General features: G+C 34.2%; 2 protein-coding genes across 3 annotated transcripts in view; one reads left to right on the top strand and one right to left on the bottom strand.

The window, feature by feature from the left end:
• Positions 1–6,225, top strand: part of LOC110440760 (Hermansky-Pudlak syndrome 5 protein-like) — a 32,014-nt gene extending 25,789 nt beyond the window's left edge. For both annotated transcript variants that reach the window (XM_021483911.1, XM_021483904.1), the window contains 4 exons: positions 638–715; positions 1,625–1,713; positions 2,975–3,051; positions 3,464–6,225. In XM_021483911.1, coding sequence (XP_021339586.1) covers positions 638–715; positions 1,625–1,713; positions 2,975–3,051; positions 3,464–3,549 — 330 coding nt within the window. In that variant the 3' untranslated portion in view covers positions 3,550–6,225. The remainder of the gene's footprint in view (positions 1–637; positions 716–1,624; positions 1,714–2,974; positions 3,052–3,463) is intronic.
• A 1,162-nt stretch (positions 6,226–7,387) lies between these two features.
• Positions 7,388–12,716, bottom strand: part of LOC110440748 (cytochrome P450 3A8-like) — a 32,169-nt gene continuing 26,840 nt past the window's right edge. Inside the window, exons 12-15 of the mRNA XM_021483897.1 lie at positions 11,827–11,915; positions 9,560–9,697; positions 9,036–9,192; positions 7,388–8,058 (exon numbers count right to left, since the gene is read on the bottom strand). Of these exons, the coding sequence (XP_021339572.1) occupies positions 7,984–8,058; positions 9,036–9,192; positions 9,560–9,697; positions 11,827–11,915 (459 nt within the window). The 3' untranslated portion in view covers positions 7,388–7,983. The remainder of the gene's footprint in view (positions 8,059–9,035; positions 9,193–9,559; positions 9,698–11,826; positions 11,916–12,716) is intronic.

The raw sequence follows: 12,716 nt of genomic DNA, 5'->3' as shown, positions 1-12,716 counted from the left end.
GACATATTAATATATTACAGCATTGTATTTGTTAACATAATTCCTAATTTTTCATCACTCTTCCCAGTATCTTGGTTGTCTTATTGTCTCCATATTTTCCCTTTAACATGGAAATCAACTGCCATCATATAAATAAACCTGGTAAACTGTATCATACCACTTCCCATAAATGTAGTAGTTTGTACTGTCATCAGATTCAACAGTGTGTTTATATCAGCCGTATGATCATGTGATGTTTGATAAAGCTTTTACTATTTTTGTGCACCTGTACATTCTGAAAGTTAAGTCTATCAAATATTTAAGGAAATGTTCTCATTATCTCAACATACAGTTGTTTGTGTGCAACATTCATCAGTACTCCTAACCTACATTTTGCAATTGATCCATTAGCTATCTCAAAATATCTAGCATATACTTGTACCAAGGACAAAAGCTTTTTCATTTTGTATATACTTTAATCAAATGATGATGGTGTGAACCAGAAACGCTGGGGTTAATGTTATCTTTAGATCAATTTTTCTATGTTACTATCTCTGAGTCATTGATGTTTTTCTAGGTTTGGTATCCATATTATGTACATAACATATCACTGATGTTGTTTTACTATGCTAATTTCTAACTTTGTATTATTCCCTAGCTTCGATACTCTGTGATGCAGGAGAAAATGGCTAAAGGTGCCTCTCTGTCTACCTCACAGAAGGAAAAAGATAGTCTGGTATGTATTAGATTATATTGTATAGATGTGTACACTCTCCACCATGCCTTCATGTTTAGAAACTTTGATATTATAGTCAGCGAAGCTGTAGAAATACTATGTAACATTGTCCCCTACATATTCCTTTTGCCTTTCAGTTGATTGGTTTAGAGACTTAAGTCAGTGTAGCTGTTTTAATATCCACTTACATTTTTTTTCATATCCGTCTAGCCTTCCAGTTTGGGAGGAGTGTAGTCAGTGTATATGTAGCTGTATATAGATATCCAGTTACATTATTTCTTACATTCTTCTAGCCCTCCAGTTTGGGAGTAGTGTAGTCAGTGTAGCTGTATAGATATCCAGTTGAATTATTTCTTACATTCTTCTATCCTTCCAGTTTGCGAGTAGTGTAGTCAGTGTAGCTGTATAGATATCCAGTTACATTGTTTCTTATATTCTTCTAGCCATCCAGTGTAGGAGATAAGATACATACTTTAATCAGTATGTAGCTGTATTTCTTGCATACTTGCAGAATCACGCTATTGTTCCTGACATCATTTAATGTTTTGGGGTCAGTCAGGGTCACTGACATCATTAACAATGTATTGCCATCCCGGCTTCATATCCAAATAAAAAATATGCGGACAGTTTACAACTTTCCTAGAAAAGCAGCTGTTTTTATGGGTTATAGTTATAAAATATAAAATTAATAAGATAAAATACTAATAAAATAAAATAAAATATTGAGCTCAATATTTTATCCCTTTGGTTAGAATTACCTTATCCATACCTCACATCAGGGATGGATTCTTTTAATCTCTCCAAATACATTGTTTCCTACATGTCCCAAGCTTTCTAGCTGAGCAGTATATTTACTGAAGTCAGCGTAGTTGTATAAATATCTAGTTGTATTAACTGTTCCTGTTTCAGTTTACGTACCTGCCAGAAGCTGCCCTGCCTTGTGGGAGATATCAGGAGGATACAGAGAGTCACTGGGGCATCAGTGTCAAGATGACCAGGTTCTTTTTACACTTACACTTCTCTCATAAACAGATGAACACACTTGAATATCTATATCAAAGGAATTTTCATGAATTATATAATAAGTGATTAGTCATCATTTGGAACTATTTACATCTCAGAAGTTCTGTGAAATATTATCTGTAACAAAGGAAGTTAAAAAGTGCTTAGTGAACATTTTCTACCTTTCACAGCCCTTCATTCCTGTCACGTCTTTGTAGTGACTAGAAAATGTTAATAATGAGACGATCAGTCAGGAGAAGATAGCCTCAGCTTATACATTAACTCTCTATGGTAATGTACTAACATTGTTTGGAGAAGATAGCCACAGCTTATACATTAACTCTCTCTGGTAATGTACTAACATTGTTTGGAGAAGATAGCCACAGCTTATACATTAACTCTCTCTGGTAATGTACTAACATTGTTTGGAGAAGATAGCCACAGCTTATACATTAACTCTCTCTGGTAATGTACTAACATTGTTTGGAGAAGATAGCCACAGCTTATACATTAACTCTCTCTGGTAATGTACTAACATTGTTTGGAGAAGATAGCCACAGCTTATACATTAACTCTCTCTGGTAATGTACTAACATTGTTTGGAGAAGATAGCCACAGCTTATACATTAACTCTCTCTGGTAATGTACTAACATTGTTTGGAGAAGATAGCCACAGCTTATACATTAACTCTCTCTGGTAATGTACTAACATTGTTTGGAGAAGATAGCCACAGCTTATACATTAACTCTCTCTGGTAATGTACTAACATTGTTTGGAGAAGATAGCCACAGCTTATACATTAACTCTCTCTGGTAATGTACTAACATTGTTTGGAGAAGATAGCCACAGCTTATACATTAACTCTCTCTGGTAATGTACTAACATTGTTTGGAGAAGATAGCCACAGCTTATACATTAACTCTCTCTGGTAATGTACTAACATTGTTTGGAGAAGATAGCCACAGCTTATACATTAACTCTCTCTGGTAATGTACTAACATTGTTTGGAGAAGATAGCCACAGCTTATACATTAACTCTCTCTGGTAATGTACTAACATTGTTTGGAGAAGATAGCCACAGCTTATACATTAACTCTCTCTGGTAATGTACTAACATTGTTTGGAGAAGATAGCCACAGCTTATACATTAACTCTCTCTGGTAATGTACTAACATTGTTTGGAGAAGATAACCACAGCCTATACATTAACTCTCTCTGGTAATGTACTAACATTGTTTGATCTGTGTGTTGTACAGGAGTTGTATGTGTTGTAACCTATCCCTGACAGAGGCTGTTTCCCATGTGGAGCCTGGAGTCCTCTCCTTCCAGTGTGGTACGTTCTTTATACATTTTGTAATACCATGGTAAATTTAAAGCTGCCCTTATTTCATACACACAATTTCTATGCAAGCATTCCCATTGTTAAATACTTTCGTATGTTTAAATAAAAAAGAGTACACAACACATGTTTGATATTTCCTTACTAGGTATATGTCAATAAAGACCCTCGAGAATTAAACCTATTCTGAATGCTCAGGAATATTCTTCCATCAGTAAGCTTTGAAAGCGCACTAGATTGAATGGAAATCAAGCTTTGGCTCCAAAACGTATGATGTTGTCAACCTCTTTGAAGTCACCTATATTTAACCCTTATATGGAATTTTCGAAATCTTAACTAATAGAGAGAAATCGACAGATTTTACCTGTCTTTAATTTTATTAACATGTTGAATTGTTTGGTTCCAGGCCATGTGTTCCACCGACTGTGTGTTCCAGAGAAGATGTGCCTTTTGTGTGGCCTTCCCACTCTACAGCAGCTTGCATGTGTGTGACAAACCACATTGTATGTGTCATGTGCCACATGTGTGACAAACCCCATTGTATGTGTCATGTGCCACATGTGTGACAAACCACATTGTATGTGTCATGTGCCACATGTGTAATCAAGACATTTCATAGCATCCGACTCGTAACTTGTCATGACAACTACTGTACATGATTTATGTAAACTTTCCTTATTTCACAACAGTTATGAAACAAATTATTCCAACTTTTATTTAACACTCTTGTTGGCCTGGGTGGAAGTGCTCAGGAGGTCTTATTGTGGAAGGAAACTGGAGTACCCAAAGAAAACATACATTGTCGGACAGGTGACCCAATACCTTCTCACATTCGATTGGGGAATCAAACTCCGACTAGTACTGTCTTGGTGAAAGACTTGTGCGCTTTCCACTGTGCCACCCAACCACCTACCGGTAGCTATATGACTTATGACACATGTGCAATTGTGATAGTCCACAAACAAAAGTGATCTGTGCTGTCATATATAACAAAAGGTGACATTTTCACCTGACAGCTAACAACTTTCAGATGACCTTCCTTCCAACAGTCAATGTTACTTGTACTTGAGCAGGTAGCTCTTATTTTTCGTGTCAATGTTTTTTGTGACCTTCCGTCTTTAAAACATTCTTTTCTACATAACACTTCTATTGACATCTACAGAAACGTTCACTTCATGATCATTCTCCTGACAGTGTGTAAACGTTTTCTGAAATTTTCTGACCATTGAAACCTTTGTGGCCTGATCAATATTGAGTCACTTGTGAAGTCTGATATCTTGACAAACATCGGAGGCTCTGTCACTGTTTAACAGAGTCTGACAGGGTGCGTGCTCTCCTCTCCACATCGGGGCAGAAAGAAGGAGCTGAAAAGGGATATAAGTGTGAGTGAAAGGATTTTGAAATAATTCAGCATGTAAAACCTGAATGTATTCAGAATATTTTGGTACAACCTGAAATGTTGTAGAAACTATTGCGGTGATGTGATACGACATTTTGGCAGCCTCTCGCACTGCCATGGAATCATGAAATTATTAACTCGATTTTAATATTGTTTTTTACTCACTTTCAATGAAGCAAATTAAATGTTGCATTGATCCCTGATGTACTAATTTGCTGAAATTGTGATAAGCCTATATAGAAAATACTTGTATGAAAGCAATGCCACCTGCTATCTCAATTTGATGTAACAAATATCCCTATTATTCATTGTACATACATGTTTGTACACAGCCACTTATGAACAACTTCATAAAATCATGCTTTACTGCAGTGCCAAATTAAGAAAACTTCAAAAATTTCATGATCAATAGTCAACATTTAAATCATCTTCTAATTAATTGCACTAGCTTCAACTGACATTGATGGCATAGTTAACTTAATCATATGACATATATGTACAATGTATATGTATTATACTTGAACTTAGTATTATTTAGTATACTGTGTGAACCTTTCATTGATTAAAAACATTGTCATGTTATCATGCATGAATGTAATAAGAGTTAGATAGGGTAACAAGGTCATATCTTGATTCTATCCTTTGTCAGGTTAGGATGATTGTAGCCATATGGGTAAAATTAATTGTACATTAACTGTGGCATGTTAAAATGTATCCTACACACTTATTATGTTCTTTTCAAAGTTTGGAAGATTATAACTATTTAGGTAAAAGTGGTTATAAACTATGACATATTTAACATGTAACATATTCTATACTGTATTTATACAACACCATTATTTGCCATTTTATATGTGTACAGCTATATAGGTAATATGTGTATACTATGACATATTTAACATGTAACATATTCTATACTGTATTTATAATACACCATTATTTGCCATTTTATACGTGTACAGCTATATAGGTAATATTTTATGTATACAATGACATGTTTAATACTGCAAAACTGTGATATTTCTGTCTTCAGTGTGAGGGATGGAACAAATTGTGATACAGTGTATTTCCATCGTCTGTCTGCAGTGTACAAATGTGATCAGTACTTAGTACTAGAGCCTGTATGTGAGTGTACTAGAGCCTGTATGTGAGTGTCCAGGTAAATGTGAACATTCCAAACAGCTAGCCTGTGTATACTGTAAAAGCCTATATTTTCGTTGGGGTTAAATTTCGTGGAATCAATATTTTAAAACCCTGTGTTTTTTTTGTATTTTTTTGATACCTGGACAAGAAAACAACATGTACTGTGTATAGGTGGTAAGTATTTACTATCGTATAATTATGAGAGGTTCTAGCTTTATAAACACTTACACATTGTATAAACTAGCCTAAAAATAACCTTCATGTGCCTTATTAGAACCTATACATGAAAACATGGTATGTGCTAGTCTGCATGTGTCTGGTGTTAACATGTAAACATGGTATGTGCTAGTCTGTATGTATCTGGTGTTAACATGTAAACATGGCATTTACATGTACTAGTCTGTATGTGTCCTGTCCTTGTAAACATGTATTCATTTGATTTACCAGCCCGCACTTGCATATGTTTATGAGTGAGTGTATTAAATGTATACATTCAATACAAAAGCCTAGATATGACAGTGAATAAGAATTCATTTAATTTATAATGCTTTAATTTTGATTCATGGCTTAGCAAATGGAATTGTATATGTTAAAGTGATCAACAGAGATGATATAATAATAAAAAAAACGAATTAATTTTGTGTTTTCCGTTATACTTCAATTGTAGATAAAATTTCATATAAATCACTAATTGAATATATTATAAATGTCTTTTTGCATTTTACCTCCTTTTGAAACAAACAATTATTTTTTTAGGAAGCCTCGTGTTCTACCTCTTGTATCATAGATAGAAAAAGATGTGTGTTTCCAATCTATAGATACAATATAAAGAGTATGTATCCACAGATACGACATGTATTTTGTATCCTTAGTTACGAGACTAAGCATGCATTTCTTTAATCTTTTCCACTATATGTTTGTTTCCTGTGGTTGAAAGTATGAATGAAATACGCAACCAATTTCAAAATGCTCAAAACAATATGGATATAATTTGGAGAAAGTCTGAATTTGCATTAGGTGTTATATTTTGATTAAAATAAGAATTTCCATGTTTCACTGGTAAAACCGTTGTAGAGATTATATAGCCAGCCATTACAAAGGGTTGGTCGAGGATTGGTATACAACGAAGGTATATTTGGACATGGCCATGTGATAAACGTTTTGTCCTATGAAATACACTGTCCGTTACTAGCTAACCTGGCTTACTCTAAACAACTCCTTCTCAGTAACCAAATGGCCTAGGGTGATTATATTTGGGATGAAGGGCTACCAAGTTTGTTAAAAAAAAAATGACCTTGACATATATTCAAGGTCACAGGGGTCAAATATGTTGAAAACCTTTGAATTATAATTACTTCTTAAGCAAAAGGTCAAGGGTGATGATATTTGGCCATTAACATGCCGGGATGAAGGGCTACCAAGTTTGTCCAAATAAATTACCTTCGCCCATATTCAAGGTCACAGTGGTCAATATATGTTTATATATTTAAATGATTTGTTCTGTATAACCAAAAGGTCCAGAGTAATGATATTTTGCATGCTTGGTTGGAAGACTATAAACTCTGTTCAACCTAATGTCCTTGTTCGACATTCAAGGTCATGGGCGTCATATGTTTAAATCTTTTAATAGGTGCTTATGAATCAAACACTGATATTCTGCCTGTATTTGTATGTGAGTCCACTTTTTAGATTACAAGTGTGAAGTTAATACCACGTGAGTGATTCAGGCCCATTGGGCCTCTTGTTGAAACATCAATACGTAAAAAAAGGGAAGAAATAAACAACTTACAGTTTTATTTTCAAAATAATTCGTTATGGAGTCGTAATCAACATAATTAGTCAAAAATAGTCATACAAGTATCGTATTTGTACATCGGCTTATATACTGGACAAGTATATGATGAAAATATAAATTGAGTTTCCATTTCGTATTTTTATTAAACGAGTTTTTAAAGTATGTGTTTCTGATCATCAGATGATTCTAAAATTTAGCTTATATCAAATCAAGTTTCATGTACAAAAAATGAATATGACGCCAAGTCATTAATCAAACAGTAGGTTCACTTGTGTTTTGAACAGTTAATCACTTTAATTAGTACATGTACAATGTATTTAACTGCTCGTTAAATATAACGGAATATGTATAAATTGTATTGTGAATCCTATCATGTGGTGTATTCTCATGCCCATTGATTACTAGCTTAGACTGGAGTAAGCTATATATTTACTAAATGATCTGCTTGTCCATCAGCCTATTAATTATTTAAGCTGGATGAATATTTTTTCCTTTTTTTTAAATCTGGGAATATGCATCTTGTTCAATTTCTTTCACCAGCGGTAGAGCTGCAGAGGGGCACATGTGCTCAGCTCCATATGATGTACTACTATTTGATCTCCACCAGCTTGAGTTTTGACATTTTCGGCTTTAACAATGAAAATGTAGCGAGGTCAGGAGGAATCTGAATTATAAACAACAGAATATACAGATTTACCAACATAAACAAATAATAACATAAAAATAAAATGTTAAGCAACATACTGTGTGAATAAAACCACATCCTGTAGACATTCAAATCGAAAGGAAAACATTGTAATAATACAGTTACTGTGTGGTGTTGTTAACTGTTATAATATAGTTACTGTGTGTTGTTGTTGTAAAACAGTTACTGTGTGGTGTTGTTAACTGTTATAATACAGTTACTGTGTGGTGTTGTTAACTGTTATAATACAGTTACTGTGTGGTGTTGTTAACTATTATAATATAGTTACTGTGTGGTGTTGTTAACTGTTATAATACAGTCACTGTGTGGTGTTGTTAACTGTTATAATAAGTTACTGTGTGGTGTTGTTAACTGTTATAATACAGTTACTGTGTGGTGGTGTTCACTGTTATAATACAGTTACTGTGTGGTGTTGTTAACTGTTATAATACAGTTTCTGTGTGGTGTTGTTAACTGTTATAATATAGTTACTGTGTGGTGTTGTAAACTGTTATAATACAGTTACAGTGTGGTGTTGTTAACTGTTATAATATAGTTTCTGTGTGGTGTTGTTATCTGTTATAATATAGTTACTGTGTGGTGTTGTTAAATGTTATAATACAGTTACTGTGAGGTGTTGTTTACTGTTGTAATACAGTTACTGTTTGGTGTTGTTAACTGTTATAATACCGTTACTGTGTGGTGTTGTTAAATGTTATAATACAGTTACTGTGTGGTGTTGTTAACTGTTATAATACAGTTACTGTGTGGTGTTATAAGTTGTAATAATACAGTTACTGTGTGGTGTTGTTAACTGTGGATGACCATCCAATTTCGTTCGACTTTATCGTTGGGTGAAGGTTAAATTATCTTACATCGGTATTTTAGTGAATATAGCTGAGTGATACACTTGCTTGACGGCTTTTAAATTCTGTGTTTGGGAGCAAAATACTAACCTTTGTTTCGCTACAAACGCAAATCTGGAAAGTACGGACGATTTTGGCAAGTGACATCTTCAGTTCCATTTGGGCAAGTCTCATGCCGATGCAATTCCGTGGTCCGTATCCGAAAGGAAGAAATGTCAATGGGTCGTGGCGATCTTTATCCTCAAATCTGTGGTTAAATACGAATAAAAGTCTCTTACCAGAGGCATTCAATGTTATGATAGTACACATGTATTTGAAAAGAAAAAAAAAATAGTAACCTGACCTACAATAACAATGGTGTATTGATATGACATTAATTTGTATATGAAGCGAGACTACAAAAGTAATACATCATTGTCCGGAATATCGAATGGTTAAGAAGAAATGTAACTGGAATATATAAACGAAGGTAATAAAACACTTATGGGTAGCCAGCATATTGGGGAAACGGAAAGGAACACAACGATCAGAGGAAACTAGCTAATGATAAACCTGCGTGTTCAATCAGTTTTGGAGTAAAAAGCGAATTTCTGTGAGCGTTCCTGATTATGTACCTTTCTGGGATGAACTTTTCTGGATCTTCCCAGTTGTCCGGATCGTGATGGATGCTGTATATTGGGATACTGATGTGCATGCCGGCCGGAATCCTGACGCCATTGACCTCGGTATCTTTCAGACAGACTCTATCCGTTCTATAAATGGTAAAAGAACAATCAAAAGTAAACATTAGAATGTAAAAATATAGAGGTTCATCATAAATTACTTACTGTATGTACTGTCAACGCAAATTGGTTAAGAAATATCAGAAGTTGAAAAATCTTACTATTAACAATGACACTGTCAGTTTTTCTGAACGAAAGCTAGTATGTGGTCACGCACCCCACTGCAAGATGATTGCTATCGTTAACAAATTCATAGGCAATATAGAAACGATTAGCTGGATCACATAGCCAAGTGGTCTTTGGTTATATAAATATTGTTACTAATGCGTGCTGAGTTGACAGAATATTCAGACAGAAGGTTTCGCCTCGCCTTATAAAGGCCCCCAAAAGCACATTGATATCTTATTCAGTCAATCGGATGCAATATATGTACACACCCAGTAAATAAAACACGCCAAACGAAGTAAATATGAAGACCGTTGAAAATTACAAAGAAAGTTAGATCAGATCATAATATGATATTGATTTGGTTTGTGAGGGCTGTACCATGCGAAGTGAAGTGGAATCACTTACTAAATTACAATTAGTCAGCAGAACACTGATATATTGCTTCTTCAGTCTCAATGGGACGGACACCAGTTGTACCTGTCGACATTATCCCTAATTGTAAGATGCAGAAACGTTAAATATTTCGCATGACTTCATATTATGTCAATACTACTGTTAGGGTAACCAGTGAGATAAAGAGGTTCTAAAGACTTAATAATTGGAACCAATGTTTGTTTTGCTTCTGTCTATGAGGGAAACATATGCCGATATAATATTTTACAAACTAATGCATTGATGTTAGAAATTTAAAAAAAAAACAGTTTACTCCAATATTTCTAAACATTTTCTTCAAGTTGATAATTATGGATTATGAAAAGTTCTTTTTACACAACCAATAAGAGTTTCTATGTGACGTTTCGATGACTAGTACGGTATGTACAATGTCACCTTCATCAGACAAATGACCAGTGAAGCGTATGCACACAAAGGTGTAAAATGTGTACGAGTTGTCCACAAAATCGATGTCGATTTCGGCTACGCTGAAAGCGTAAGTACAATAGTTGTTTTTTGTGTACCGAAATGACCCGATTTAGCTGCGCTTTGTTTAACACTTGGTCAAAGATGTGCGATTGAGCTCATCTCGATTTAGAACTGGTCCACTGCAGCGCATCCAGATGGCTTCCATTTTATGCTGCTTGGAACTAGATTGCTCTCTGTGTCCAAAACTGTGGAGTTATCCCTGTCAATCACGTGATTTTTCTGTGTTACATAGTCTGTGATTGCTCATTTATTTATTTTTTTATTTGATTTAGAAATAAAAGAAATCACAAAAAGAGAAAAATAAATAAAAAATAAGATAACTCTTACCTGGAGAAAACTGCTAAAAGTGACAGAATTTAAGAGTTCAAGTTGTATCAAAAATTAATGAAGATAAGATGGTACAGTATTACTAGAGTGAACAACTAAAGGATAGATATGTTTTGGACACACCTTAAATACTAGGGAAATCAATCAATGACTGCTTTATCATATAACTAACCCATTCTACCATGTCATATGGGTATTACACACGTGTAATACAACCTAAAGGTCAAAACCGTGGGAACGTATTCCTACATCATCACGTGTACTACTTTTATTTACTATACCACATGCTACATTTACTGCTATTTTGAATACATTTGAAATGTCAATTTTGTTATAATTAAATTCATTGCATATTAAACTGCTATTTTGTTTGTAATCGGGAACTACTTTGCACTTCGCGGAACGACAATACTATGATATGCAGTCATCTGATAACACATAATTGTGTTTGAATTTTTGTTTTTAAACTATTAACGTTATGTGATAAATAGAATCTTACATTCGTGTCCATATCATATTAAATTTAGTAAACCCGTTCAATATATTCAATATGACACTCGCCTAAATGCTTGTGTCATATCAAACTATTGAACTCGTTTAATAAATTCTATATGACATGGACACTCATTAAGATCCTCTATTTAATACAATTCAACTTGAGTCCGAGCTGATAAGGCATCATGTTTTTATCATAAATGTATATTACCTACCTAAAATCATTTTGACAATACTCTAATGATTACCTTGTAGCCGGTGGGTTAATTCGTAGTGTTTCGTTGATGACCATATCAAGGTACGCAACATTACGGATATTATCATAGGTCAACGGCTCCTGTAAACAACAATAAAATGTAAGGTAGGAAAACAAGGTGAAAAAGGGGAACTTAACAATGTGGTAAACAAAGAGATGTCTTTATTTTTTCAGTAGTAAAAATAGATTTTACTTCATGCTAACATTGCTTATGCCCGACTTTGATAAAGTTTCGGTGTTAAAAACATCCCCACTCTGGCCCAGGTTTTCAGAACTTCAAAAATCACCTCTTTTATAATGAATAAAACATCGACAATGTGAACTAAATGACTGTAAACGTACTTATTCTAGCGAACTCAAATTTTAGCACATTATCTTATTTTAACAGATAAGCGCTCTGACGAATTGGGGCACCCATTGAATATGCATTTAAAAAAACATAGAAGAACTTCAATTGGCGCATTCATAACTTAGAGTTTTAAAGCGCGAAAGTGTCATTGTATCGTAGATATTTCACTTGTTTCATAACAATAACAACGTTTAACTGTGTAACAAGTCCTGTGTATCAGAAAAATACATATAACACATTCCAGCCTGGTTTATCTTGTATACACATGGAGCCCATTGCCTACATATGGAGCCTATCTTGTATCCATAAGGAGCCTATCTTGTATACATACGGAGCCTATCTTGTATACATACGGAGCCTATCTGGTTTACATACGGAGCCTATCTTATGGCAAGCCAAGTTGTCATTTATTCATGGAGCAATGTTGATCCAGTACTTAACCAAATTATATAAGATATCTCATATATTATATAAGATATCTTATATATTATATAAGATATCTTATAAACATATGAGATATCTTATAAACATAT

This window comes from Mizuhopecten yessoensis, unplaced genomic scaffold, assembly GCF_002113885.1.
Source record: "Mizuhopecten yessoensis strain PY_sf001 unplaced genomic scaffold, ASM211388v2 scaffold1779, whole genome shotgun sequence".
NCBI classification, from domain to species: domain Eukaryota; kingdom Metazoa; phylum Mollusca; class Bivalvia; order Pectinida; family Pectinidae; genus Mizuhopecten; species Mizuhopecten yessoensis.
The sequence above is the reverse complement of the archived record's forward strand: the minus strand, read 5'-3'. Positions and strand labels throughout refer to the sequence as shown.